Genomic DNA, 25,651 nt, shown 5'->3' on the forward strand with positions numbered 1-25,651 from the left:
ACCCCATCCGCCGTCTCTCCTTCGTCCTTGCAATACCTATTTAAACAAATAACAAAGAACCTCCCTCGACCTGTATTCGCCGTCCGCCCCCCCCCCCCCCCCCCCCCCCCCGGCGCCCTTTTTACTCCTTTTTATTATTTTACATGCCTGTTTCTTCAGTTGAGCGGGTGTTTGGAAAGCGTGATTATGCATAGCAAAGATATGGACTTAGATCGGGCCCGGGTCCGTTTTCTGGCACGCAAAAGCAAAAGAGATGGGCTGGCAGTATCTGATATATCTGATATAGTGCCTTACTTGAGATATCCCTCTCGCAGGAGGAGTTAGACCCTGTTGCAGATGAGAGAAATTATCTTGATTAGGAGCAGGTGGCTGAAGCTGCTAGTCGGGCGACGATGAACAGCCCGAGGGAATGAAAGAAACATTAAATGGTACTGCCGCTCGGCCTCAGCTGTGCATTTTTTCCAGCTAAGGGGCTGGCAAGTTCATGCTATTCCGTGCTCAGTGATTATGGTGAGCTGTTAGATGCGACAAGTCCATACGCCATTCTTCCATCTCGTCCAAAAATCACCGGAATCTGGGTGTATCCCATGATGAACCAACCAACCAAGTTAGGCTCCAAGGCCTACATGGAGAAGGCCTACATGGAGAGCGCCGACAGCAACCCCGCCCTTCTCACCCAAAAATGAACCAGGACCGCCCCCCTCACGACAGCTTCTTCCCCATGAGATCAGCCAACTCATCAAGCAGCTCGACCGTCTCGGCGGGGCTCGCGATCCAGGCGGTGGTCCCGACGCTCCTGGCGCGGAAGTCGTTCGCCCCCGCGCTGAGGAACTGGTCCCCGACGTGCAGGGTGTCGGCGGCGGCGACGCCGCCGAACCAGCGCTGGCACACGGCGACGCCCCAGCTCTTGTCGCCAATGTCGACGAAGACGTCGCGGCCGCCGTTGAAGGCGCAGAAGGGCACGCGCCTCCCCGCGGCGGCGGCGCCGACCTCGAGGATCTTCTGCACCACGAGGACCGTCTCCTCGAGCGACTCGCGCGGGATGCGCACGTCGGGCCCGCCCGTCGGGACGATGCCCACGGCGCGGTCCTTGCGCATCACCGTCGCGGGGAGGTTGAGGGTGCGGACGCAGTCGCGCAGCGCCGCCTCGGCCACGTCGAGCAGCGCCGCGATGTCCGAGTCGGACCACGCCGCCATCTCGGGCGTGAGCCAGCGGGACCGGTCCACGGGCTCGAGGAGGTGCGGCGACCCCGCGCTGAACTCGAACAGGAAGTTGGCCTCGCCGCCCATGATGATTAGGTTCTGCTTCTGCGACGGCGAGAGCTCCGCCGACAGCGCGATGGCGTCGAGGAGCCCGTGCAGGCGAGAGTAGTACCGCTCCGCCGTGGTGTAGCCGGCGGCCGTCACTATGCCTACCTTTACGTTCTTGCGGAGGAGATCTGTAGGAGTGTTGGTATAGAGGAGCTCGGGTATTGCAGGCAGGGGGGAGGGTGGTGGGGAGAAAGGGAGTTGTGCGGGAGCCAGAACGATGGCTGACTGGTTGACTGACCTATCAAACGGGGAATCACGGGACTGGTGGGTTCCAGGCTCTCGCCGTCATCGTAAAGAGTCACATCTCCGTCAAAGGTTGCTAGCTGCAGTGTCCCGTATGTTGTGACAGCCATGATCTGTGCCGAGTTGAGGATCAGGCGGACATCGTTGAAAGAGGGGGAGACGAAGCGCCGGGAGGAAATGTATCTCTTCCGGTCCTGATACTTGAACGCCGCTTCGAGGGGAAGCCGGGTGAAGAAATTCCCAATGCTGGGCACAAGGAGCTTGAGCTTGGAGGGGAAGGGATTGTCATCCTTCTGGTGCGTGACTGTAAAAAGGGGATGTCTCGGTAAGCTTACAAGACTACAAGACCCAAGGGTCACCTGGGGGAAAGGGACACTCACTGTAGTCATCGATCATAAACTCGACGTCCCGAAGAATCTCACTGTACCGCCGGTGGGCCTCTTCCTTGGCCTTGACGAGACTGGTTCCCTGGCCGTCGAAGACACCGGTTGGCTGCGAGTAGAGCACGAACGGCACCGCGAGTAGTCCCTTGACCCACTCTGAGGAGCATTATCAGCACGCAAACATGCATGTAAATCTGGAAGGACCACCAGGTCAGCTCTCAATTGAAGGGTAGTACCTATGAATTGATCCCTCCTGTGGGTTTTGAGCGCATCTGGGTCGAGAGTTAGGCACTGTGACTGACCACCTCATAGCTCGCCAGCTATCCCTTGACTTACATTCAACGCGGTAACGGCTGGTCATTGTGTGCGGACGGGGGCTGCTGGTATTGTAAAACAAGAGCTGGTTACTGCAGATGAAGCTCTCGGGGGCGTCTCTTCACGTTCCCGTTTTCCGGAACTGGTATAACATTTATTTGAAGATGGTAAGTCGGTGTGTTTCTCTGGGGAAGTTGCTACCCGTGAAACTGCTGTGGCCAGACCGGCCGGACCCCGCCGTGATGCATCCCGGCAAGGGGCCCGCAAGCTAGTGATGTCACGAGGCCTACTTACGGTGTACAACAAGCTGAACTACCTACATCCCTGCCAAACTTTGGTGGGGAATTTCCCTCCAACCTACACTTTATTTTAACATGAATTGAGATCTAGCAACATAACGCTTTCTTGGGCTACTCGGTACCTTCCACTACCGGCCTTGGAGATGCATTGCATTGTGCCTAGCAGACTAACGAGACTAGGTAGATAGGTAGACAACGATTCACGAGCCTCCAAGTTTGTTGGTGGTGTCAGCCACGAGTATTTAAGTAGCTCACGGGCCGAGGGCCGCTTTGACGGCTCCCATTGCAACAAGCGCCTGACGAAGCGTAAGAATTCCGCCTTCTCGACACCCTCGAGAGCAGTTGCCTCCTCCTCTAGCGACGTCTGTGCTATCTCGTGGCCTTTCTTGAGCCGCCCTACGTGATGATGATTAGCAACTAGATGCACCGGGGTCCAGGAGAGACGCATACCGTCCCTGTCAAAGTAGGCCTTTGTAACAGGCGTGATATCTAACAAGTCCTGTGGCGGTGGCCCTAAGAGACTGATCATGCGGGCCATGTGAGGCAGAGCAGACTTCCACCGGCCTCCCCTATTGTTAGTGAATAGGTTCGTCCCCTCCACCATGGTCCATATCTGGGGAGACACTCGATGTTAGCGGCCACGTGAGACAAGTCCGATCTCTGGATGCTTACTACAAGCCCCAATGTCCGTATGTCTATCTTTTCGTCCCACTCGATACGCAGTAATATTTCTGGAGCGCGGTAAAGATCCGGTAGCACGTGTTCCCCGTATGACTCTCGTCCAAAGCGGGCCTCGCCGAAGTCGCAAAGAACTGGCACTCCCGCAGATAGCTCAAGCAGCCTGGAAGAGTAGATGGTGCGGTCCTTGTACAACTTTCGTGGGCTAGGATCGCTCATTTCCCCTTCCTCGACCTCTCGCAGCTCCGCCTCATCCTCGAGTGAGAGCAAGATGTTGTCCTCTTGTATGTCTATTTACCCCCGTTTAGTTTAGCAACGTGGATGAGCTATGGATAAAATTCACCTGCATGAACAAGATTTGCTTTACGGTGAAGGAAGTCAAGGGCTCGCAGGAGGTAGAAGACGATGCTCTTTACCACATCGATGGGAAGTCGGCCGCCAAATCCTGTCTTCCTCATCTCAGCCAGCGACATCGCCAGTGGCTTGTAGACAAGACACAGGTTTCCCCGAGGCGGTCTCGGGCCCGCAATCTTAAACTGGTCAACCAGTATCCGAATATTGGCCGTGCCGATATGCCTGATGCGAGGAGAGGCTGTGATGACGGCGTTGATGTGCATCAAAGCAGCGAGCTCCCTCTTGGTTTGTTTCTGGCCCAGAGCGTATATCTTCACAGTGACATAACGGTGCTTTCTGCAGGAAATCTGGTCACTAATAGCTCAACAGCTAACGTGACAGTGAGCTGCTTACCGAAGATCGCGACATAGCCACGTGGTAGAGGCAGCGCCGTAGCCGAGCTTGGTGATCACTTGATACGTTTCTTGGAAGACCTCACCGATGCGGGGGGCATAGAACTTCTTGGGAGAGTACCATTGGAATGCCTCTTCCTCGAGCCTCACTGACTTATCGATGAGTTGAAAGCCAGAAGAGGGAAATACTCTGGCAGCAGAAGTAGCTCGGGACTTGGAAGAAGGGGGCGGCTCCACTGGCTTGGTCTCTGTAGTCCGGGATGGACGATCCTCTTCTACACTGCGCAAAGGACCTGAGGATGATGGCGTCGGTTCTTGCTGGTCCTGGCTCACGTGGGAATTTCGTAGTCTCTGTTTTGACGCGTGGCCGGAGCGGCAAGTGACGGCGGGTGAAGGAAGTCAGGATGGCCATGGCAGTATATCTTTGAAGGATAGGGGAAAGTCGTGGCTCAATGAAGTGATGTCTTATCTATGTCAATGTTCGAGGTGCGTTCGAGGTGACCAACCATACTACTCAGCAGATTTGTGTGTCTATTACACCTTCTGACATATCTTTATGACTGGAGATCCCTACTATGTATACGCTGGCTGCAGCTTGAGAAAGGGTGGCCTCGCTTTACCTCGTTTCCGTGAGATTCCTCGGCCCAATTGCCGACGCGGACGACGCGTTGCGTGTCGGAGCTGATGGTGTGCGAAAATTTCCCCATCGATTGGAATACAATGCAATTGAACTAGGAAAGGAAAGGAAAGGAGAATGGAAAGGGCAATCAATGATGGTGTATTTATCAAGAACAGTTGACTTCGTGTTGAGGCGCAACAAAATCGGCCCCAGCAGCAGGGGTCTGATTGGAGCATCCCCGACAGCGACACAGAAATTAAGTACAGTACAATTAATCATCAAATGCTTCCCCCTTTTTCCACCCCCTCACCACCGACGACTCTCCATCTCGCCTATTGAAGGCCAGTTGCCCTCGCACATTCCTGGCTGACGGTAGACGTCCGCGTCGCGCAGCCCTCGTCGCACACGGTCGAGCAGCCCTCCACGTACAGCAAAGTCTGGGGGTCACAGCCGCAGGGCACCTCCATGGTCTCCCGCACGTAGCAGGTCGGCACCGGGCACCGCAGGGGCGCGCAGTCGGCCGGCTGGGAGTGCACCGTCACCGTGGGGCAGGCGGCCGTCGTGGGCGTCACCTTCGGCGGCAGGGTCGTGATCCCGGTGACGACCGTCGCCTGGGAGGACGTCGTCGACGAGGTGCTGCTTGTCGGGCGCGGCCTGACCGGCCATGTTTTATTAGCGGGACGAACTTGGGGGAAATCTCCTTCAGAGTTGGACATGGGGTGGAGATGGAAGGCTTACCTGCGGGTCTGCTGCGTCGTCGTGGAGCACGTCTGCTGCACGCTCCGGTACTCGACGCGGCACCCGTCGTATGGGCAGCCGGCCTCGCAGGGCGCGAGGAGAGTCGCCGTTGGCACGGCGGTGGGGCAGCCGCATGGGTTCTGCACCGTCGTCACAAACGAACAGTCGGCCGAGCCGCATGCCTTGTTGCAGTCTGGGTTGAGGATCGACTTGGTGACGGTCGGGCACGCCACGTCGAGCGTTTCCGCCAGCGTGAGGCCCACCAGCACGGCAGTTGCGAGGAACTTCATGTCTGCTGCTTTGCTTTTACCCTGTGCCCAACTGGTTAGCACCTTGCCAGGCCTCTGATATCAAGGACGATCTTACCTTTTCGAGTGAATGGGAGGAAGGGGTCAGTCGGCTATTCCTGCTTCGATCTTGGTTGGGTTCTCGGTGTTAGACTAAAAGAGTGGCTGATCGTCCCTGAACCTACTACATCCACGCAGGATACCAGGCTTGATATATATACTCGAACATGAGGGTCCAGATCTTCCTTCTTCCTCTTTCTTCCCCGCCGGTTCTTGTTCCCCCAGGATTTGATATGCCCAACTCTATCTACATTCCGCTCTTGACCAAACGGTATATTTAGAGTCTCCGATGATACCCTCCATTATCACCGTTGATATCCTACCACACAGCTATACAAAGGCCAATAGGGTAGGAGATTCCAGGGTGGAAGAAATTTGTGTCTATAACTGCCTGTTTAATCCGTGGAAAGAAGCCTATAGCCCGGAGAGGCAGGCGAGCCTCGAGATTAGTGCCCGGGAACGTTGCCTCCATTTCTCCTGGGTGTCCGAGCCCTGACCCAACCTCCCAAGGCATATGCTGCATTTCGGGTGTCGGTGATCTAGTATTGGCATCTTCTAGGCCCTTTATTTTTGGAACTCTCCTCCCTCCGCTTCGCCGGCCGAGACCTGTCGTCCTCCGGCCGTCGTGATTGTTCATGCGCGTCATCGCGGTTCGTTCCCTCGGATACCTTCCGCCCCCTGTCAGGACGAATGAACCTCTTACCCGAGCTGCTAAGCTCAATATATTCCTGCCGACGCCACTGCGGCTCCCCCCAGCGACTGTCCCTGAGTTAGCGTCTTGACAGCCCTGCAGCACGGCTTCAGCTCCATGCATGCTCCCGAGTCGCAGCTGGGCTGGAGTGCTGTGGGAAATGTGGCGTTGTGGGGGAAGCTCTCTTTAGCATCAGGCAATATGTGGGAGGTACATGGGATGGAAAACGTATGGCCGGCCTTGCCTTCTCCCGGGAATTAAATCGAGCGGCGTAGTCCAGAGAGGTCGAACGCGTTGTCAAGGTAAAGCAAGTGAACGCGAGCGTGAACGCGACCGGCCCGCTTCGTATTCTGCCTTCTGCCTACCTAGCCTTGTGCTACTGAATATGGGCGTTCAACGGGCAAATACCCGGTTGAAGGGCAGGAGGATCCTGAGCAAAAACCGAGCATATGCACAATGTGGCGCCGCTGGTTGTCGATCATGACATTTTAGGGCGGGAGCTGGAAACCTTGCAAAGCCTGATATAGCCTCAATCTACCCAATGATGAACCTGGGGTCGCACAAGGGGCTGGGAGGCTCGAATGAGCCAGATCGGAAACAGACGATGCGGCCAATGAGCACGCTCACCCGTTTCTTCGGAATCAAGCCACCCACTGCGATCGAAGCTTCGGTGCCTCCGCCCTCAAAAAGGGGGGGGTTGCCACTGGCCATCGGTGTTCAGGCACCTTTTAGCCTGTGTTTGAGCGATCGTTAATGGCAATCAAGATTTGCTATCGACAGTCAGAAAAGGTCATATAACTTCATCTCGAAAGAATAGCCGCCTCAATATCTGCTCGAGATGGGGCATTATGCTTTGATCTCTCTTGAGCAAGCTCGGAAAGCGCCGTCTTTCGGTCAGACGGGCTCTTGGCCAATGCACACCGACGAACGAACAGATGGACTGTATGTAGTGTGCCAAACCCCAGATGACCCGGCCCTCCGGGTGTCGTAAATAAGTATGAGAAACTGGTATCCCCGGCAATGTCACTCAGGTCCAAGGCATCCCTCCCCGTTGGCGAGGTTGAGTACTACAGAACTGTCAAATATGCCTCTGTACTGGGATCTCGAGGTTGAAATATGGGATTAACTCGTAACGAAGTTCGGGCGAGTCAAGGTTGCAATAAGATAAGGTATGTACCTCCTTGGGGTTCCATGCACCAAGAAGCGAGTTGCATGGCAGGGCCAAGACCTTAGCGTCGGCATCCATCTATTCCATTGCTATCAGCGTCGCGTGGAGAAATGGGTATTGTATGTATGTTGTTCCTGAAATAAAGCACGCCTTCCTATACCGGACGCCAACGCGTGGTGCGCCATGACTCCTAACCCGGGAGTTCTGATTCCTCTCGATACCGAGCTGCCTCGCCTGTCAAACCTTTCATAATGAAAATAGACCCTCGGTTGGAAGAACAAATAAACATACGCCGCATCGGTTAGCGAGCAATTACCTCACTGGGAGCAAGCATACCCGCCACAGAGTCTGTCGGCTCTGTGTCCTCCGTCCACGCCGAGAAGCCCTCGTCCTCTCCCTCGTCTAGCTCATGCTCTATTTGCTTCCTTGGTGGCGAAGGCGGGGCATGTGACACGGGATTAAAATCCGCCGACGCCACCGCCGGGGGCATCCCGTTCTCCTTGCCGGACGGAGCGTCCACATCTCCATCCCCGATCTCGCCATCGTCGACCCACGGCTGTACGTAGGACGACTGACTGCACCCACTCAGCGGCGTGGTGGGCTCCGAGTCCGCCGGCGCCTCAACGACGAAAATCCCGTCGCCGTCTCCTTGTCCCGCCTCGACGGGCACCTGCCTGCGCTTGGGAAGCGGCGGAGGGGGCACGGGACGACGTCCGGCGTGGGCCTCGGTAGAAGATCGCCCGGGCAGAATCGGCGGAGGCACAGGCTTGCGTGGAGGCACCGGGATCGGTGCCGTCTTTGTCTTCCTGTCAGGCATGGGCAGCGGTACCCCTGGAGGCGGGAGTGGACGGCCTCTTCCCATTGGCTGATTGAGGTCTAGCGGCGACGACGGCCCCTTGTCCGCGGATGATGAACCACTGTTGTCACCTTCCTGGTGTCTTTGTAAGGCACTCAGGCCCCATCTCTTAGCGGATACAGCCGCATTGGTAACTGCGGCTAGGGCTGTCCGTTTCTGCTGGTCAAGGGTGCCTGGAGATGGTGGTCCAGACGATGAGTTGGTCGGGGTGTCCCTGCGGCTGAACAATCCTCTTGTCATCTGGCTGCGAATGGACCCTTTAGTCGACAGGGATGAGCGGCTTTCATCGTAACTTCCTGCCGAAGAGGCTGTGTCACGCCGTGGTTTGGGTGGATTTTCGGGATCCTTCTCTGAATCCTTATCCTTGTCAGAATCCTTATCCTTCCCGTCTTTCCCGTCCTTCTCTGTATCAGTCGCTTCCCGGGAAGACATTGATGAGTGGCTCGAGGACTTGGATGTAATATATGGCTTGAAAGGATTCGTAGCAGGTGCATGGGCTGGAGAGCTGGCTTGTGACTTGGAGATGTGTGCGAAAGCCGTTGCCGCAGGACTCTGGTCAGGTGGAGAGGACGAAGGCTTGAAAATATCGGCATGGGTGGCATCCGTGCCAACGATCGGCGTCGGGGGATGGACCAAGGAACCCGATCGCCCTGGTCGTGGCATCATGGGTGGTGTCTCGTTCCTCTTAACATCCACCCCGGTTGTTGAAGCCGAAGAGGAGGCCACTGTCTTGGCCGGCCCCTTGTTAGTCACTCTTCCGCCCAAGTCCCTGTTTATAGCCGAGGTTGCTTCGACAACTGGTAGGCTGTGACTCTTCTCTATCGCCGGCTGACCGGGGTCGGGTGAAGCTCCCTCCTCGAGTCGCTCCACATCTTCGATGTCTCCCATCTGGGCAAGCGAGGTTTCCGGGTCGAATGATGACTCTACCGCGTCATCCCCGGCAAATATGCCTCCTCTCCACTGCTTGTGGTCCGTCTTAAAGAAGGGGGTGTCGTCCCAGAAAGGAAGGACCAGCGTCTCCGCAATGACCTCCTTGATGCGGTTTTCGATTTGACGGAGTATGAGTGTGTAGGTAATCTGTCGCGAACTGACGATTGGTTCTATCGTCATCTCTATCTTGGGCATTTGCTGGAATGAGAACCAAACGCGATTGCTTGGCGGAGGCTTGATCTTGAGAAGGGCATGACCCTCAAGCTTCCTCACAACGACGGCGAGAACGAGATTCACTTCACGCGCTTTGAAGCGTGATCCCAGGTCGATCCGTGCTGTGGTGGCCACCTCAAGCCTGAAGTTTCCAGTGTATCGAAAATCAGCCTCGATCCCACACTCTCCTGCAACGGTAAGGTCCTTTAGCCGAGGATTGGTAATGTACGGTGCCGAGTCCCCCGTGTCAATACTCTTGATCTCGATATTTGAGAGGAAGGAAGGGCGCTTCACTCGAGATATCTTCTTGGTAAGCTTCTCCTTGATGAAAGTCTCCACATCCTTGGTTTTGTAAACGCTCAGGAAGAGCCTCCCGATCATGGCGTTAAGCCACCTTGTCTGGAGATGCTCCTCCGAATAGTGCAACTTCTGAACCAAGGAGATGATGTGCTCGACTTCAAAGTTGAGCGGTGAGGCGGTTTTGTTTTCAGCAGCAAAGGTTTGCTCCTGGTTCCTCAACAGGGCGAAGTAGAAGTCCTCTTTCGTAGAACAATTCTCCGAGAATAAGTAGAAGGGCTTCGACAACTGGCTATCCGGGCCAAGCTCCAACCCATCGGAACGTCGAGTGAGGCAGATCGCATTTCGTTTGATAAAAAGTTCACCCTCGGGCGTCTTGTCTCCCCCTGAGTATATGCTGATGTCGTGGTGTGCCAACGATACGACGTGTCGGACCTCAAGCTGTTCGTCATCGTCGAAGAGCATCAGATGCCCGTGCCTAAAAGGAGTCAGCTTGAGATTCTAGACTTGTTTGAGACCCAGCAAGAAATGCCGGCAACTTACCTCAAGACCACGTAGAACACATTCCCGGCTTTCTTCGGGCGTTGGTTCATGCCATTACTATTTTCAAGAGGGCTAGGAGGCTGCTTCCTGTCGAAAATACTTCGGTACATAGTCTGGTAGACACTCGGGCTGGGGGCAGCAACCGTTGCAGAACCCACAGGAGTTGCACGTTCGATGGGTTTTGCATTGATGCCCATGGGAGTGTATTCACGACAGACGGCAAAATATCCAGCAGCAACCTCATAGTCCTTGTGGTTTGTCCGGAGCTTTGCATCGTCCTTCTTTGTGGCCTTCAAGGCGGTGACGTCGTCGCCAGGCTGAACAACATCGTCGGATTCTGTGCTTGTCGGAAGCTTATCGGCATCATCACGGTATGGGAAAGTGAAGTAGGCGTGGAGGAGAATAGCAGCGACAACTAAGGGGAGAAAAGTGATCCCTCCGAAGAGGTAAGTCAGTAGGAATGCAGTCCAGCCCATAGCTTCCGTTGGTGCCGAGAAACAGAGAGACGAGTCTCTTGCTTCCTATTCAACAGGAGGCAGGTGTGAGATGGCATGGATTTACATGGCAATAAATCCAGGACCATCAGGATTCTGGAATGGTTCGAGAGCCGCCCACAGATGCATCTGGAGCTTGGAGGATGATGGGATGCTGGCTTCAAGGTTCAATGGCGTCAGCCACAGCAACTTCCCCACGTTTTCTTGGTTGGGGCTAAACTTTGATGTCCCTACGCCCTACGTAGGTGTACATCCCAGTACAGTGTACACTGTACAGTAGCTGTCACTCGCCACAGCAGGGACGCCACTATGGATGAACACGAACATACACGTGTACCGGCCCCTAAACGGTCGCATTGGATCATGGATGGGATAGCACGATAGGGTAGGTCACTAGACGGATATAATATTTTAGTTATCAGAAACGAGCAGCATGTTACACATGAGCATCCATCCCCTTCGTAGATTTCTTTGATTTCCAGAGGAGACGAGGAGATTCTGCCAGCCCCAACACAACCCAAGAAGGGGTTGCCTACCCTCTACAGCCGATATTGAAAGCATAGATCGCAGAACGCTGGAGACGGGACCTACTTTTACTTTATCGGTTTAGTTGTTGATAAGCAGCGACGGTTAGGAATCAAGCATCACACGCTGCCTCGGTGCTACTAGACGTGGCTGAAAAAAAAGGACTTTTGACGAGTATGCTATGATCCCCGGAACTGTCCTCAACCAGAACGCTCTCTGGGAGAGTAACTGTAACAAGTTGAACGGATTCTTGGGCAGTACACAGAGAAACCAGAAGTAGGATGGGCGACGCCATATCCGATCCGGTTCAGTCCCGTTGTCCGGTGTCATTGTGTCTCATGAGCTCGGAGGCAGAGGAAGCAAGAGATATCCGACGAGATTGGAATCACGGCGCAGGGCTTGTCACGAGCTCGATCCATTCCTTGGATGCCATTGGTATTCGGGTTTCCTATGAGCAATGCCTGCACCCATGCCATTTCCGGAAGTGAAATCTTCCCATTCCGTACGCGATGAACCCCATGCAAAGACAAATCAAGCAAACCCGACCCCCCAAACAAGTCGCGCCTCCTTAGATCGTTGTCTCGTACGGGATTGGCGCAACAGACTCGGGGCGGTTATCCGCCATCGAGACCGTCCGGGCATCTCTCGGCATGGCGGGTTGTCTCTTGAGCTGAACCGGCTTGCCCTCCGCCTTGGCCTTCTTCTTCAACTCGGCGTTCGTCTTGACTCGGCGCAGGAAGTCCTCTCGTGACCGCGAGGGCGAGACGTGGTCGATCCGGATGTTGAGGCGCTTCTCGATGTATCGGTGCTTTACTTTCTTGTAGATGATGATACCGACCGCGCTCTTGGTGACGTTGTAAACGACACCGGTCTTGCCGTGGTAGACCTTGTGCGGCATGCTGTTGGCCATCCGAGGTCAGTGTCCGGGTCAAAAGAAGTTGTTGGCCTCGAGGAGGGGGCAGAGGGAATCCTCCAAAATGCCCCTTCCTCAATCACATCCCACAGGCAACTCATGACCAGGCAACCCTAACGAGTGTAAAATGACTTACCCCTTCTGAACAGCACCGTTTGTCTTGATGTCAACGATGTCGCCGACCCTGCAAATGTTTATTAGCCTTTGGGCGACGAGAGTCTTCTTCACCGGCTGTGCTGGCTTACTTGTACTGCTTCAGGTAGGTAGACAGCCTGATCATACCCTTCTCCCGGAACTTCCGAGAGAAGGCATAGCGAGTGCCAGAACGAAGACCTGCCGGGTGACCCATCTTGCCTGAGTTGGAGGTTTGATGCGGTTCTGGTTCGTGATGTTGTTAGAGTCCACCTTCTTGCGACGTTCAGAAATTGGATTGTGTGCCATTGAAATTCGACTTTTCGGGGTCGGCTCCAAAATCGACTAAGCCATATAGGGTCTAGCGCGGGACTCCGAGTGGCCGGGCGTTAGGGCACGGGTCACGGGCCACAGGGAAACCACACTCAATTTTGAGACTCTCGCAGAAACCGCCAAAACTTTCAATCCTTGAACTCCTCAACACCACCGGAAATTTCGAGCAGCAGCGATGGCGCCTCTCTCGTACTCGAAGACCGCAAAGGTCCCAAGACGCCCCTTCGAGGCCGCTCGATTGTCAGTTTGTTCATTTCTACCAGCGGCTGCTGAGGCAAACCGGCTCCTTTCTGGAGCCGTCGCCTCTTAATCACCGGCCACTGAGCATGAGCTTGTCTCTGCTTATGTCGATTGTGATCTTAGACTAACCTTCGGCAATACAGGGACGGAGAATTGAAGCTCGTCGGCGAGTATGGCTTGAGAAACAAGCGTGAGGTCTGGCGTGTCCAGCTCACTCTTTCCAAGATCCGACGTGCTGCCCGGTAAGCCACGCACCATTCCCCTCGGTAACCCTAATGGACCAGTATCTAATCCCCTCCTACAGTCAGCTTCTTACTCTTGATGAGAAGGACCCCAAGCGCCTCTTCGAAGGCAACGCCCTCATTCGCCGTCTGGTCCGTGTCGGTGTCCTTGACGAGTCCCGCATGAAGCTCGATTACGTCCTTGCCCTCAAGGTCGAGGACTTCTTGGAGCGCCGCCTGCAGACCTGCGTTTACAAGCTCGGCCTCGCCAAGTCGATCCACCACGCGCGTGTCCTCATCCGTCAGCGCCACATCCGCGTCGGCAAGCAGATCGTCAACGTCCCTTCGTTCATTGTCCGCCTCGACTCGCAGAAGCACATTGACTTCGCCCTGACCTCGCCCTTCGGCGGTGGCCGCCCCGGTCGTGTCAGGAGGAAGAAGGCCAAGGCCGCTGAGAAGAACGACGAGGATGGTGAGGAGGAGGAGGATGAGTAAATGCATCAGCCATCTCATGAGCAGGGTTTGGAAGGCATGGTTGGGGCTAGGAAAACTTATCATCTTTCATCGTTGCTTCCTGGCGTTAGTTGATAGGTGGAAATCACAATGAATGCATCGCAGAAAAGCACATTGCCTGCCCTGAACTGAAGGTTAACTTCCTCCTGATATGTGGTATTTTTTGAGTGACCCGAGGTGCAACACCGCTCCTCTACTGTATCACCAATCGTAGGCTTGCAAATTAGACCCAGGTTGACATAGACATAGAACAACGAGAGAGTCAACGTGTTGCGATTATACATACAGTCCTGCTACAGCTGTTGAACTGGTATCTCAATTGTCAGGGTGGCTGTCGTTCTTCTGTCTAACTAATGTACAAGTTCGTCGGTACCCAGAAACTTCGCCATTGGATCGTTGGCTGCAGTCTTCTTCCTCCTGTATTCGTCAAGTTCTGCCTCTGAGACTCCGCCCATCATCTCCTCCCTCGTCCGTTTCTGCGCGGTGGCCTTGGGCGGAGACGCTTCTGCAGCAGCGTCGTCGGGCTTCTCGCCATCAGCCTCTTGGCCGTCGTCCCCAGAGGGCTTGTCTTCGATCAAGCCGACACCAGTCCTCTGTCGCTCGGCTTCTTTCCATGCCTTCTTCCCTTCCTCTCCGGTACAGTAACTGTTCTTGATGAAGGAGTGGCAGCAGGCATACCCCCACTTGAAGTCGGTCCACCAGCTACCCCAGACCGAGGTGTGGTTGTTGATGAAGACATCTTCGTCGTATTTTGACCTGGCCGCCGCCTTTGGAGCGCCCTTGATGAGACCCGCTTCGTCATACTCGACGAACTGCTCAGACTCGGTCACGGCCATGGCTTTCAGGGCAGCAGGCATTGCATCCTGGTCACCGCCATACTTCTCACGAAGGAGCTTCTCTCTTTCCGCTCGCATCCTCTCCGTCTCCTCTTTCTCCTTCTTGCGGTAGAACTCGCCAGCCGTCGGGTTGGCCTGTAGATGCTGGTTCGTGTTGCCAGTCATCTCCTGTGCCTCCCATGCATAGCGCTGCGCGCTCTCAAACTCGGCCGCGTCGCCCGAGCCACGCAGGAAGCCTTCCTCGGCAAACAGGGCTGCCGCCTTGTCTACTGATGCGCCGCCGTCCACAATAGTTCTTGTCTTGGGGTCGTATTTTGCGGAATCGAGATCTAGGTTCAAGAGGTACTTTGCTGTGTCTTCTCGTATCCTAAGCTGCCGTGTGGATGTGGGTTGATGTCGGCTCATGTCCGATTCCTCAGCGTACTTGTCACCCTCCTCCAGCTCCTCGCCTTTCTCGGCGGCGTCCTTGGCGAGCATCTGCTTCCGCAGGTCCTCCATCTGGTTGTACTCTTCCACGACGACCTGGTATTCCTTGGGATCGTAGCCGTTCCATCGATCGCGCTTGGCGTCCCACCCGAGCCGCACGTCCTGGACGACCTCGTCCGCCTGGATGTCCTTGCCCGTCCACCGTGCGCCTTTTGCCCGCGGCCGGCTCAGGCAGTCCTTCGTCTTGTGTGTCATGGCGCCGCAGTTCTCGCAGGCGCCTTTGCGATACTTGGTAGCAGCCGGCCCCGTCTTCTTGCCCCGATCGTACCATTTCGACTGGTCTTCCTTGGTCTTCTGTAACCGCTGATGTTCGAGATAGTCTGTTTGGTCACCAGTCTCTTCGCCGGCGTAGAAAGGCCGCTTGCTAATAAAGGATGGAATGTAGACGTTCTCCTCCTTAGAAGCTGCGCCGGACGCTTTCATGTCCGGCCTTCGTGGTGGTGGCGGCATTGTCGGAAGCGGAGAATTGGCTGAGAGATGAAAATGGCGTAGTAGATGGTGATATGACGGTAACCAGGGTTTCTGGATTTGCTGGTAACCCAAGACTGACGGCGCAAACCTCGCGTTATAGTCTGTAAGTGAATCAAGCCCGCCTGCGATATCATCGGAGCAAAGGCTGGTTAAATTCGCTTTGAGCAAATGTATATATGCATCTAACGATTATAGATAGAGAGCAATATGTAACAATAGGGGCTTTGGCGCTGCTAGCACGTGCCAACGCCTTCCGCGCGCGTCTGTCGACGCGCTCTGGCTAACATGCAGACAACGGCGTTGGGTAGACGGGAAAAGCGGAAAACTTGCAAAGACCTGTTGCTGTTCGCCAGGACAGAGTATCTTTCTATACCCCTTGCTTCTCCTTAGGATGTATTTTGCTTCTCTCTGTCAGTCTTTGACCGCGGGGCCATCCACTGCCTGTTATGGAGGAGGTCTTTCGTGTGAGACTGAATTGCATCGACCACTACCAGGCGACGCCGACCAAACATGATCCCATACTTCACAACGATGTTCGCGCTTCCCAGATATCCAAGGAACCAAAGGTCCCCGTTATTCGGGTCTTTGGGTCCACCGAGACGGGCCAGAAAGTGTGTGCCCATATCCACGGAGCCTTTCCGTATCTCTTCATCGAGTACACAGGCAAGCTGGCTTCGGATCAAGGTGAGGACCAGTCCTTGTATACAGAGTAGGACGTGGCTAACTGCCAAACTCCTCCGTTCTAGTCGTAGCTTACATCTATCAACTTCATCTGTCAATTGACCGTGCCCTTGCTGTTAGCTATCGGCGAGATGTCTATAGAGAGCATCCTAAATTTGTCGCGCGTATAACCCTGGTGAAGGCCATTCCATTCTATGGCTTTCATGTTGGTTACCGATTCTTCCTCAAGATCTACATGCTCAACCCGATCGTCATGACACGACTGGCAGACCTTCTTCAGCAGGGACTGATCATGAGTCGGAAGTTCCAACCATACGAGGCGCATCTGCAGTACCTCCTGCAGTTCATGACCGATTACAACCTGTACGGCTGTACCTATATTGAGGCATGCAGGGTGTCGTTCAGAGCACCTGTGCCAAACCATGAGGAAGGCGAAGATCCATTTCACACCTGGCATAGCCAGTCCATTTCGCCGAGCAGCATTACGGATGACCCCGCCCTTCCTCGCGCCAGCCACTGCCCCATCGAGGTGGATATCTGCGTTCAAGATATCTTGAACAGGAATGCCGTCAAGGAGAGACCTCTCCACCATGACTTCGTGGAAAGGGTTCACCCTCTACCCACAGACATGAAGCTCGTCCACAGCATGGCTGGATTGTGGAAAGATGAGACGAAACGCCGAAAGCGACTGATGCCCAATCCAGCCCCTGGAAGCAGCCCATTCCCGCCCGAGGCACTGATATCAATGTCTATTGGTCCTCGGGACTCTCAGCCTGCCGGCTGGATCCACGAGGATGAGTACAGAGAAGAAGTTCAGGGCTTAATCGCTGAGGAGGAGCACGCAATGGATGGGGCAACCTTGACGTACGAAACATTTGTTCAACAAGAGCCGATGGCCGCCGTGGTAAAGACAGTCCTACAGTCAGTCGAGGACCTGTTCCCCGAGAACCTGTTGCCAGCCCTCGACCTGGCGGAGCAATACCCAGAAGCCGATCAGGACGTGAGCAGCAGTATCATTGTTGACGAAAAGGGGATCCTCGAGTTCGACAGTGACCAAGAAGACGGCGGCCTATTTCCTGAGGATTCTGACGAGGATCTCGTTATTGGGGTCGTTAAAGGAGCAGTGCTCAAGGACAAGGGGGGGAAGCCTAAAATCTCTGGCGACCACAAGCGCTCCGATTCGTCGAGGGGGTTTATCTCGAGCTCTGAAAGCGTCTCCGTTTCGCGCGATGGAGCACGACGAGCAGTAAATGGGCTCACGCTTGGAATCAACTCAAGTGGCACCCGTTTAGGATATCCGCCCCATATCCCTATCTGCCCCGAACTTGTCGCTGAGGCCGAGGCAGAGGGCCTCATTAGTAAACATCCCCGGACCAGCCAACCAAAGAGGGTCGCGAAGACATCCCACAAACGACTTCGGGAGACTTCGGAGGAACGCAAAGGGGCCAAAAGATCCAGGTTAGGCCAGCCTGGCGAACTTGACGGGTTGGCCCTCGCCTCTAAACGACACGAAACCGATACGATGCAACGACCTGTGGAATCGAAGCTCGATGACGACAAAGCCAAAACTTCTTCGTCGCAGCAAAGAGGACCGCCTGCAAAGGAGGATTCCGCGAAACGACTCGGTGCCCAGACTCTCAAATTTGCTGTTGTTAAAGACCCAGATGACCCGAGTACCAGGCTGCGTCTTAGCCAACAGGCCAGTGCCAGCTCTCAACGAAGCGAAGCCAGTGTGCCTAAGAAGCACGTTACCTTTGACACGTTCCTGAGAGATTCGGAGAGTTGGTTGCCTGGAAGCTCTGCTTCGAAAGAGCCTTGGAGCTTGCAGTCAGTCTCGTTCCCACATTCTGCGATCTCAGACGGGTCTGCGCCTACCAGGCTTAGATGGGATTCCACCAGAATCATGTTTTCGATCGGCATTGCTCCGCCAGCGGCAGCGGAGGTAGTGTCAACGCTGCAAGAGAATGGCCTCCCCGACGTTATTTACCAGGACGCTTTCTATAGCAGCGAGAAGGATGTCCCTCCTCGCACAAGAGAGTATGCAGGACGAGAGTTCCGGCTTGAGAGCAATACGGTACCGTATCTCCCTGAGTTCGATGCCACGGGCAAGTCTCCTACGACAGCCGGAATGAAGTCAGACCTTGGCGCCGACCGGGCGAGGGCAGATATCGAGACTGCCAGACAGCGCAGGCAATGCGCTTTGAAGAGTTGGGAAATTGCAGAGCCGCCGCCCTCATTCGAGGAAGTCGACGACTGGTGGCAGAAAAAGCAGAAGGCCCGAACAACGGGCCAAAGTCTCAAGAAAACCCCGCGAGCTACCCAAGAAGCCAAGTCTTTCCAGTCCCAGATTGATGGGCCAACGCCTCGGAACAAACACGGCTTCAAATACTCGCAGAAGAAAAAATACTCAAGTGTGCAACATGAAGCGCAATACATGAGCACGATGAGCTTGGAACTGCATGTCAATACCAGAGGAAAGTTGGTGCCAAATCCAGAAGAAGACGAGGTTCAGTGCATCTTTTGGTGCGTTAAGTCAGATGAGGACTTCGGCCATGCCACCCAAACACTGGACAGCACTCGATCAGGCGTCATTGTTCTTTCGGAAGATGGCGATTTGGCGCAAAGGGTCCGCCGTCAGGTTCCTGCTGGTGTCCTGGAAGAAACCTCCGAATTAGACTTGATGGTGAGGATGGTGGAGATCGTGCGAAGCCATGACCCAGACATCCTTACAGGGTACGAGGTCCATGGCGGCTCGTGGGGGTACCTGATCGAGCGAGCTCGGTTGAAGTACGACTATAACCTATGCGACGAATTCTCTCGCATGAAGTCACAATCCCACGGCAGGTTTGGCAAGGACGCTGATCGATGGGGGTTCAATACAACTTCGACGATCCGAGTCACGGGAAGACACATGATCAACATTTGGAGAGCAATGCGAGGAGAGCTGAACCTGCTTCAATACACCATGGAGAACGTGGCCTGGCACTTGCTCCATCGCCGCATCCCTCACTACTCGTGGAGGACATTGACCGACTGGTACAACAGCGGCCGCGACCGAGATCTAGGAAAGGTTCTTAGCTATTATCTCATCAGGACCCGTCTTGATATTGAGATTTTGGAGACGAACGAGCTCATTCCTCGAACCAGTGAGCAGGCACGCTTGCTCGGTGTGGACTTCTTCTCAGTATTCTCTCGAGGGTCCCAGTTTAAGGTCGAGTCGATCATGTTCCGGATTGCGAAGCCCGAGAACTTCCTTCTGGTATCGCCGAGCCGGAAGCAGGTGGGCGGTCAAAATGCTTTGGAATGCCTGCCACTTGTCATGGAGCCCCAGAGCGCCTTCTATAGCAGCCCTCTCCTGGTTCTTGACTTTCAGAGCCTGTATCCCAGCGTCATGATTGCGTACAATTACTGCTACTCGACCTTCCTCGGGCGAATTGTCAACTGGCGCGGGATGAACAAAATGGGATTCACCGAGTACAAGAGACATCGGGGTCTGCTCCAGCTCCTGAAAGACCATATTAATATCGCGCCGAACGGGATGATGTACGTCAAGCCGGAGATCCGGAAATCACTTCTCGCCAAGATGCTTGCTGAAATTCTTGAGACGAGAGTCATGGTCAAGAGCGGCATGAAGCAGGACAAGGACGACAGGATGTTGCAACAGCTGCTCAACAACAGGCAGTTGGCACTCAAACTACTCGCGAACGTCACGTACGGCTACACGTCGGCTTCTTTCTCCGGCCGGATGCCGTGCTCGGAGATCGCCGACAGCATCGTGCAGACCGGGCGCGAGACTCTGGAAAGAGCCATAGCCTTCATCCATTCGGTAGACCGGTGGGGTGCTGAGGTTGTCTACGGGGACACCGACAGCCTGTTCGTCTACCTGAAGGGAAGGACCAGGGATCAGGCCTTCGAGATCGGCAATGAGATTGCCAAGGAAATCACCAACATGAACCCGCGCCCGATCAAACTGAAGTTCGAGAAGGTATACCACCCATGTGTCTTGCTTGCGAAGAAGCGGTACGTTGGGTATAAATATGAGAGCAAGGACCAGGTCACGCCGGAATTTGACGCGAAAGGCATCGAGACTGTCCGTCGTGACGGCACGCCGGCGGAACAGAAGATCGAGGAAAAGGCTCTCAAGATCCTCTTCGAGTCGGCCGACCTCAGCCAGGTAAAGGCCTACTTCCAGGCGCAGTGCGGCAAGATAATGCGAGGGGCAGTCTCCATACAAGACTTCTGCTTTGCCAAGGAAGTCCGGCTGGGGTCCTACAGCGACAAGGGTCCACCGCCGCCAGGAGCGCTCATCAGTACTAAGCGCATGCTCGAGGACGCCCGGGCTGAGCCGCAGTATGGCGAGCGGGTGCCGTACGTGGTGATCACCGGTGCGCCCGGAGCGCGACTGATCGATCGTTGCGTCGCGCCAGAGGATCTCCTTGACAACCCCCACTGCACGCTGGACGCCGAATACTACATCTCCAAGAACCTAATCCCGCCGCTCGAGCGCATCTTCAATCTCGTCGGTGCCAACGTCCGTCAGTGGTACGACGAGATGCCCAAGGTCCAGCGGATCCGGCGAGTCGACGCATCGTCGCTCGGGGCAAAGAAGACTCTTGAGGCGTACCTCAAGTCGGCATCGTGCGTCGTATGTGGAGTGAAGATGAAGGGCGAGGGTACCGTCTGCTCACGCTGCAGGCGTGACGCGTCCCTCTCGATGGTGCAGTTACAGACACGGATAAACGCAGAGGAGAGGAAGTTCGCCGACGTCGTCAAGGTCTGCCAGACCTGCGCGGCCTTTGCGCCCGTGGACCATGTTCCGTGTGATAGCAAGGACTGCCCGGTTTTCTACACGAGGGCCAAGCAGGCTACTCGGCTGAGGACTGAAAAGGGATTTCTCGAGCCCGTCATAAAACAACTGGCAGAGCTGGGATTGGGTCACAAGGCTTTGGATTGGTAGTTATTGGTTGCATAGCAGGGCGGAATGGCGTTAAAAGGGGATTGTATAGCCTGTAATTCCAGAATGTTGTGTTTACAAGTGTTTGCAAGAGACAGTCGTTGACCCTAACCCTAGCCAGGGGCAACCTACCTACCTACCTAACGGCCCGGTGGTTGGAGGTCGGAACGGGGAGATATAGTTCCGCGTCAGAGTTTGCCCCAAGAGAGCTCAAATCCGCTCGAACCAAAATTTGCCAGCCATACCAAACACAAAACAATCAACCATCCAGAGTTCCGCCTGGTGGTCATGAAAAAATATTCGCCAGGTTGTGGTTGACCTCTTGACGGGTTCGGCAATGCACATTCCAACCATGCCTCCTAGGATACCCAGCCAGTCAATTGGCGCCGCCATCGAGGCCGCATCATGTCAGAGCCTGAGAGCTCCGAGTCGGCCGTGGCACGCAACGCAGCAGGCCAATTCTTTCTCCACAACGGCCTGCTGTGAGGTCACAAGGCACCAGCGCTCAATGCGTTCGTGGATGAAGCGGTTCGGGTCACAATATAAGACGAACCGTGGGAGACCCAACTATCTAGGAGGAAAGGACCAACCCTTCCCCGAGAACGCATCTTTCCGGAGCCAGTCGGTGCTGTCTGAGGAATCAAGAGAGGAGATATGGCGGAGGGTCATCGTGAACGGCGAAGCAATCAAGACCGTCTCAGCTACGTTCGGCGTTGACATGAGGCGGGTCGCCGCTGTCGTACGGCTCAAGGAGGTGGAGAAGTCGTGGATATCTCAGGTAAGTGACGGCTCGTCAGTCTCTCTCTTTCGTATCACGAACACCATACCGGCTTGCATGATGAACACATTCAACAATTCGATTAGTCTTGAAGACAACATACATGGTTACACAATTTAGCTTTGCGAGCCTCTCTGATCCAAGCCATTCTATACATACTATATGCATTTTCGTCCCTTGACTGGTGGGATCCTTTGCTGACACGTCACGGAAATTTCTAGGGCAAGTCATTGGCATTGCCGTATGCCCGGGCCGTCATGGGTATGCTTCCGCAGGCGAACGTCCAGGAAGGCTCATCACATGAGCCCATCAACGAGATCCACGTCCATAGCTTGACCATGCAACAGCTGTTCCTGCCAACCTCGGAATCGCGCCACTTCACGCGAGAGGACGCCGCCAAGGCGTTTGGCGACAAGATGCTACCCGCCGACAAGCGGGTGCCTCACCCGGAGCTAATCCAGCTCGAGAAGGACATCTTGGGAGGGAAGAAACAGGGAGAGGCTAGGAAGCTGTTTGTGCAGTCTGCCATGGCGAGCGAGAGCGCTTTGGCGCAGCGGGAGCAGTGGAGGAGGGAGAAGGAAGAGAAGAGGAAGACGAAGGTGGACTCGGGGAGGTTCGAGTTCAGATTCGAAGACATCAACGTCGATGATGCGGGCAAGGATGGAAGGTCGAGGAAGGGCACGGGCTGGAGATACGGTGTGCCTTACTATGATCGGAGGAGAGGAGAGGTTAAGATTCCCACCAAGGTCGAATGAGCGACGTTGTACATGTACGATGAGGGCATATCACCCATCTTGGGCCGCCGTTATTTGAGGCTGGCCACAAACTTTTGTAACATCAGGCACGCATGTATGATGGTTTTCGGAACTGGATACCCGAGGACAGATACTTCGGCAGTATCCCAGGGTGTATATATTATGTATACTCTCACTGTCTTCTATGTACAACCGAGACTTTGCCCATTTCCTCCTCCGTTAGCCATATGTCACAAGCTTAGCATGGCTCTCCCAGTCAAGCGGCGGCGTGGCCTCGTCAGCGTCGACGATGAGGTTTTGACGAATCTGTTCAACAGCGGAAGGGCTGAGTCGACAGTGCTCGACCAGGTATCTCTCCACGGATCCGTACTTCTCCTGAATCATAGCTAGCGTGGCCAGCATGTTCTCCTTCCTGTGGATTGGGGCGTCCTTTTTGTCAGTCACGAAAACCACCAAAGAGCCGGGGAACTCCTGCTGCTGCGATCATGCCCCTTCCGGGATGGCAAAAAATAAAATAAAAACTCACCTCGCCCCGACCATCCGCTCGGCGGCCTCCCTGTCCCCGCGGAGGGCCTCATGCCTGAGCACGTGCGCGACGAGCTCCTCCCTCCGGCAGCGGAGGCCCAGCTCGGTCAGGCTGTACTCGTGGGCGACGGCCTCGTCCTCGACGCCGCACAGGCTCAGGATCAGCGCGCAGATGACCCCCGTCCGGTCCTTGCCCGCCGTGCAGTGGATCAGCACCGGCGACGGGTCCGCCGCCGCGAGGTGCCCGAGTATCGTGGCGAAGGGCTTGTACGGGTGGCCCTCGGCCGCGGCCGCGTTCATGATGGTGCCGTAGGCCTTGACGAAGCCCTAGACCCCCCTGGGCTTCAGCAGCCGCGCAGTTGCGGGGAAGGGGGATGGGGGGGAAACAAACACACCTCGCCGGACCGGCTGGCATAGTCCCCGAAGCGCAGGGCCAGGGCTTCGGGGCTGTAGTCCAGGTCGAGGAAGACGGGCACGAACACGCGCTCGGCGCCGGGCCACTCCCGGGGGTGCCACCCCTCGTGCTGGCTGGTCCTCTGTATCTCGATAGCCGAGCGCAGGTCGTAGACGTGGGTGACGCCGAGCGAGTTGAGGACCGACACCCCCTCGTCGGTGACGTTGGACGGCTCCGAGGAGCGGTAGACCAGCCCTCGGCGGATCACCTTCCCCGGCCGGCCGGCGATCGGAAGACCTCCTATGTCCCTCAGGTTGGGAATCCCCGGCACAGGCACGAAAGGCGGGGAGGGGAGAGGTGGGCCCTCGGCCGGATCAGCCATTTTTTTTTCTTCTTGTCTTCGGGCTGGGCTGTGACGCGCAAAGGAGCCGCAACTGGGGATGGAAAAAGTACGAAGCCTGTCTGTCCGGTTTGCCAATGTGCCTTTCTTCCACGACCTCAAGCCTGTGCTACCCAAAGACACGGATTGCCCAACCCTAATGCCAATGTATTGTAATTGGCTTGTACCTTGCTAGGTAGACATATTCGCGGAGCATGTGGCGGGCGAATCGCCTTTAATTGGTGGCCCTATGTGTGGCTAGGGGTCGTTTAGATGCATGTGAACTGGGGGGAAGAGGAGGGGGGAGGGCGAGATCCCCCACCTCGCCCCGAAGAGCCTCAAGCTACGTCACCCGATACATCCCATCTTGAGTCACTCCCCCTTCCACCCACGCGCGGATACTGCGCGGTGTGCAAATAGACAGTTTAGCTAAGGCCTCAAACGAGAAACGGGGCATTTTATGGAAGGTACGCCCGGCTAGGCTGCCTTACTCGCCTACCTAGTGTGGAATACTGGGCGGCGCAGGGCAAGAAATGAAAGGACGAATACTTTTTCTTCCCATACTTTGCCTCTGGGTTCACCTTCTCGACCACTAGCTGCGTTGACACTGATCGCCTCAACTTGCGAAGCCTCTCCCAACCCCACAAGAACGCCTCGCGTCCTAGGGCCAAGCACCAATAACATACCCCGTAAGTGCGTCTGAGCATGGATATTCACAGGCAACTACGTCGTGTCTTAACGTACCCGTTAACTTGTGGCATAGCCTACCTAGTCATAAAACCAACCAGACATTTCGCCCCAAACCTAGGTGTATAAACAGAGAGCTCACCCTGGTGCTCATGTTTAAGCCAGTCCCTGGCCTAGGAATGACTGTCAAAATTTGACGCAAACTGCCAAGAAGTTACGGGTCGTTGAGCAATAGGCCTCCTTTTCCTGGCGCCTTGCCTTGCGCCTGGAAGTCTACCAGCCTGGGGAGTCAGTATGAACAAAACAATGACTAAATTCACTGACTGAAGGGGGCCTTTCGACAAGGATTCGGTTGGGAGGGCCAGTACCATCCCAGACAACGCAAATACGAAACAGTGGGGGCTAGCCACCGAGAGAAGGTCGACCGGCATGGGTAACAAGAGGAGAGGAGCATTACAGGCTTGTTGAAAAAGCCACATAGCGAGCGGAGTCAGTATTGGGCACATTAGCGAGGCATCGCCCCAGGCAGGGTTAGCTAGAGCTAAAGAAAGTGTATTTCCGATAGCTAACTAAAACACGAAGGTGCAGGCAGGATATCAGGAGGGGTCCAGAGAACCAAGGCCGACAACACTCGACCCCCACCCGGCAGAGAGGAACGCTCTCGTCAATTCGACGGAGCTTTGTGATGGCGCTCGGTTTTGCAATTCTCACATCTTTGATGTTGACAATTGATGCCCTGACAGGCTGGTTGAAGGAGGTAATTCATCATTTTCTCGCCGCAGCAGCACTTGAAGACGGGGTTAGCTTTAGCCACTACCGGTTGTGTGAATGGCTTGGACTTACACATTCCCATAATTCGAAATAGTCACCCTGGGGATCTGGGTTAGAAGCTTCCTCACCTCCGCGATTAGGCGGGGATGGCTCCTGGCTTGCCTTGGACTCGCCGCTGTTGTCCCT

At 55.3% G+C, this 25,651-nt stretch overlaps 10 protein-coding genes across 10 annotated transcripts; 3 read left to right on the forward strand and 7 right to left on the reverse strand.

Annotated features, from left to right (window-relative positions):
* Nucleotides 1-702: 702 nt before the first annotated feature.
* QBC33DRAFT_448282 (IMP-specific 5'-nucleotidase 1) lies at nucleotides 703-2,298 on the reverse strand (the record flags this gene model as incomplete). The annotated part of the gene is made up of 5 exons (XM_060424461.1): nucleotides 703-1,439; nucleotides 1,550-1,858; nucleotides 1,935-2,093; nucleotides 2,174-2,209; nucleotides 2,274-2,298. The coding sequence occupies 5 exons, from the start codon at nucleotides 2,296-2,298 to the stop codon at nucleotides 703-705; spliced, it is 1,266 nt and encodes a 421-aa protein (XP_060285203.1).
* Nucleotides 2,299-2,780: 482 nt separating this feature from the next.
* On the reverse strand, nucleotides 2,781-4,236 carry QBC33DRAFT_606615 (Serine/threonine-protein kinase; the record flags this gene model as incomplete). The annotated part of the gene is made up of 5 exons (XM_060432308.1): nucleotides 2,781-2,905; nucleotides 3,002-3,164; nucleotides 3,194-3,519; nucleotides 3,573-3,919; nucleotides 3,977-4,236. Coding segments are annotated over 5 exons (1,221 nt in total), but the record flags the coding sequence as incomplete, so codon positions are not given.
* Nucleotides 4,237-4,926: 690 nt separating this feature from the next.
* QBC33DRAFT_513897 (uncharacterized protein) lies at nucleotides 4,927-5,622 on the reverse strand (the record flags this gene model as incomplete). Its single annotated transcript, XM_060426015.1, has 2 exons — nucleotides 4,927-5,248; nucleotides 5,333-5,622. 2 exons carry the CDS (start codon nucleotides 5,620-5,622, stop codon nucleotides 4,927-4,929), a joined length of 612 nt encoding a protein of 203 aa, XP_060285205.1.
* Nucleotides 5,623-7,839: 2,217 nt separating this feature from the next.
* Nucleotides 7,840-10,853, reverse strand: QBC33DRAFT_557747 (testis-expressed sequence 2 protein; the record flags this gene model as incomplete). Its single annotated transcript, XM_060429826.1, has 2 exons — nucleotides 7,840-10,312; nucleotides 10,378-10,853. The coding sequence occupies 2 exons, from the start codon at nucleotides 10,851-10,853 to the stop codon at nucleotides 7,840-7,842; spliced, it is 2,949 nt and encodes a 982-aa protein (XP_060285206.1).
* Nucleotides 10,854-11,964: 1,111 nt separating this feature from the next.
* QBC33DRAFT_448618 (ribosomal protein L21e-domain-containing protein) lies at nucleotides 11,965-12,658 on the reverse strand (the record flags this gene model as incomplete). The annotated part of the gene is made up of 3 exons (XM_060424477.1): nucleotides 11,965-12,295; nucleotides 12,446-12,493; nucleotides 12,555-12,658. 3 exons carry the CDS (start codon nucleotides 12,656-12,658, stop codon nucleotides 11,965-11,967), a joined length of 483 nt encoding a protein of 160 aa, XP_060285207.1.
* Nucleotides 12,659-12,840: 182 nt separating this feature from the next.
* QBC33DRAFT_534441 (uncharacterized protein) lies at nucleotides 12,841-14,039 on the forward strand. Its single transcript, XM_060427537.1, has 3 exons — nucleotides 12,841-13,014; nucleotides 13,158-13,256; nucleotides 13,319-14,039. The coding sequence occupies exons 1-3, from the start codon at nucleotides 12,950-12,952 to the stop codon at nucleotides 13,728-13,730; spliced, it is 576 nt and encodes a 191-aa protein (XP_060285208.1). The 5' UTR covers nucleotides 12,841-12,949; the 3' UTR covers nucleotides 13,731-14,039.
* Nucleotides 13,964-15,656, reverse strand: QBC33DRAFT_534442 (Pre-mRNA splicing Prp18-interacting factor-domain-containing protein). The gene has a single exon (XM_060427538.1). It carries the CDS (start codon nucleotides 15,518-15,520, stop codon nucleotides 14,099-14,101), a length of 1,422 nt encoding a protein of 473 aa, XP_060285209.1. The 5' UTR covers nucleotides 15,521-15,656; the 3' UTR covers nucleotides 13,964-14,098.
* A 172-nt stretch (nucleotides 15,657-15,828) lies between these two features.
* QBC33DRAFT_618507 (uncharacterized protein) lies at nucleotides 15,829-21,364 on the forward strand. Its single transcript, XM_060432712.1, has 2 exons — nucleotides 15,829-16,225; nucleotides 16,288-21,364. Exons 1-2 carry the CDS (start codon nucleotides 15,988-15,990, stop codon nucleotides 21,177-21,179), a joined length of 5,130 nt encoding a protein of 1,709 aa, XP_060285210.1. The 5' UTR covers nucleotides 15,829-15,987; the 3' UTR covers nucleotides 21,180-21,364.
* A 31-nt stretch (nucleotides 21,365-21,395) lies between these two features.
* On the forward strand, nucleotides 21,396-22,927 carry QBC33DRAFT_534445 (eukaryotic mitochondrial regulator protein-domain-containing protein). The gene is made up of 2 exons (XM_060427539.1): nucleotides 21,396-21,954; nucleotides 22,176-22,927. The coding sequence occupies exons 1-2, from the start codon at nucleotides 21,514-21,516 to the stop codon at nucleotides 22,707-22,709; spliced, it is 975 nt and encodes a 324-aa protein (XP_060285211.1). The 5' UTR covers nucleotides 21,396-21,513; the 3' UTR covers nucleotides 22,710-22,927.
* On the reverse strand, nucleotides 22,817-24,277 carry QBC33DRAFT_534448 (putative tyrosine phosphatase). The gene is made up of 3 exons (XM_060427540.1): nucleotides 23,630-24,277; nucleotides 23,236-23,561; nucleotides 22,817-23,121 (listed from the first exon to the last, which is right to left on the reverse strand). The coding sequence occupies exons 1-3, from the start codon at nucleotides 24,008-24,010 to the stop codon at nucleotides 22,929-22,931; spliced, it is 900 nt and encodes a 299-aa protein (XP_060285212.1). The 5' UTR covers nucleotides 24,011-24,277; the 3' UTR covers nucleotides 22,817-22,928.
* Between the last annotated feature and the right edge of the window lie 1,374 nt (nucleotides 24,278-25,651).

The sequence above is a fragment of the Phialemonium atrogriseum genome (assembly GCF_030411735.1).
Source record: "Phialemonium atrogriseum strain 8032-3 unplaced genomic scaffold QBC33scaffold_8, whole genome shotgun sequence".
In the NCBI taxonomy this organism is placed as follows: domain Eukaryota; kingdom Fungi; phylum Ascomycota; class Sordariomycetes; order Cephalothecales; family Cephalothecaceae; genus Phialemonium; species Phialemonium atrogriseum.

Excerpts from the sequence above, each read along its gene's own strand:
- QBC33DRAFT_534441 (XM_060427537.1), top strand. The coding sequence starts at position 12,950 with ATGGCGCCTCTCTCGTACTCGAAGACCGCAAAGGTCCCAAGACGCCCC. Across the intron at positions 13,015-13,157 it reads CCCTTCGAGGCCGCTCGATT|GGACGGAGAATTGAAGCTCG; the intron begins GTCAGTTTGTTC and ends TCGGCAATACAG. Across the intron at positions 13,257-13,318 it reads AAGATCCGACGTGCTGCCCG|TCAGCTTCTTACTCTTGATG; the intron begins GTAAGCCACGCA and ends CCCCTCCTACAG.
- QBC33DRAFT_534442 (XM_060427538.1), bottom strand. The coding sequence starts at position 15,520 with ATGCCGCCACCACCACGAAGGCCGGACATGAAAGCGTCCGGCGCAGCT.
- QBC33DRAFT_618507 (XM_060432712.1), top strand. The coding sequence starts at position 15,988 with ATGGAGGAGGTCTTTCGTGTGAGACTGAATTGCATCGACCACTACCAG. Across the intron at positions 16,226-16,287 it reads CAAGCTGGCTTCGGATCAAG|TCGTAGCTTACATCTATCAA; the intron begins GTGAGGACCAGT and ends CCTCCGTTCTAG.
- QBC33DRAFT_534445 (XM_060427539.1), top strand. The coding sequence starts at position 21,514 with ATGCACATTCCAACCATGCCTCCTAGGATACCCAGCCAGTCAATTGGC. Across the intron at positions 21,955-22,175 it reads AGAAGTCGTGGATATCTCAG|GGCAAGTCATTGGCATTGCC; the intron begins GTAAGTGACGGC and ends GGAAATTTCTAG.
- QBC33DRAFT_534448 (XM_060427540.1), bottom strand. The coding sequence starts at position 24,010 with ATGGCTGATCCGGCCGAGGGCCCACCTCTCCCCTCCCCGCCTTTCGTG. Across the intron at positions 23,562-23,629 it reads ATGCCAGCCGGTCCGGCGAG|GGCTTCGTCAAGGCCTACGG; the intron begins GTGTGTTTGTTT and ends AGGGGGGTCTAG. Across the intron at positions 23,122-23,235 it reads GAGCGGATGGTCGGGGCGAG|GAAGGAGAACATGCTGGCCA; the intron begins GTGAGTTTTTAT and ends CCCAATCCACAG.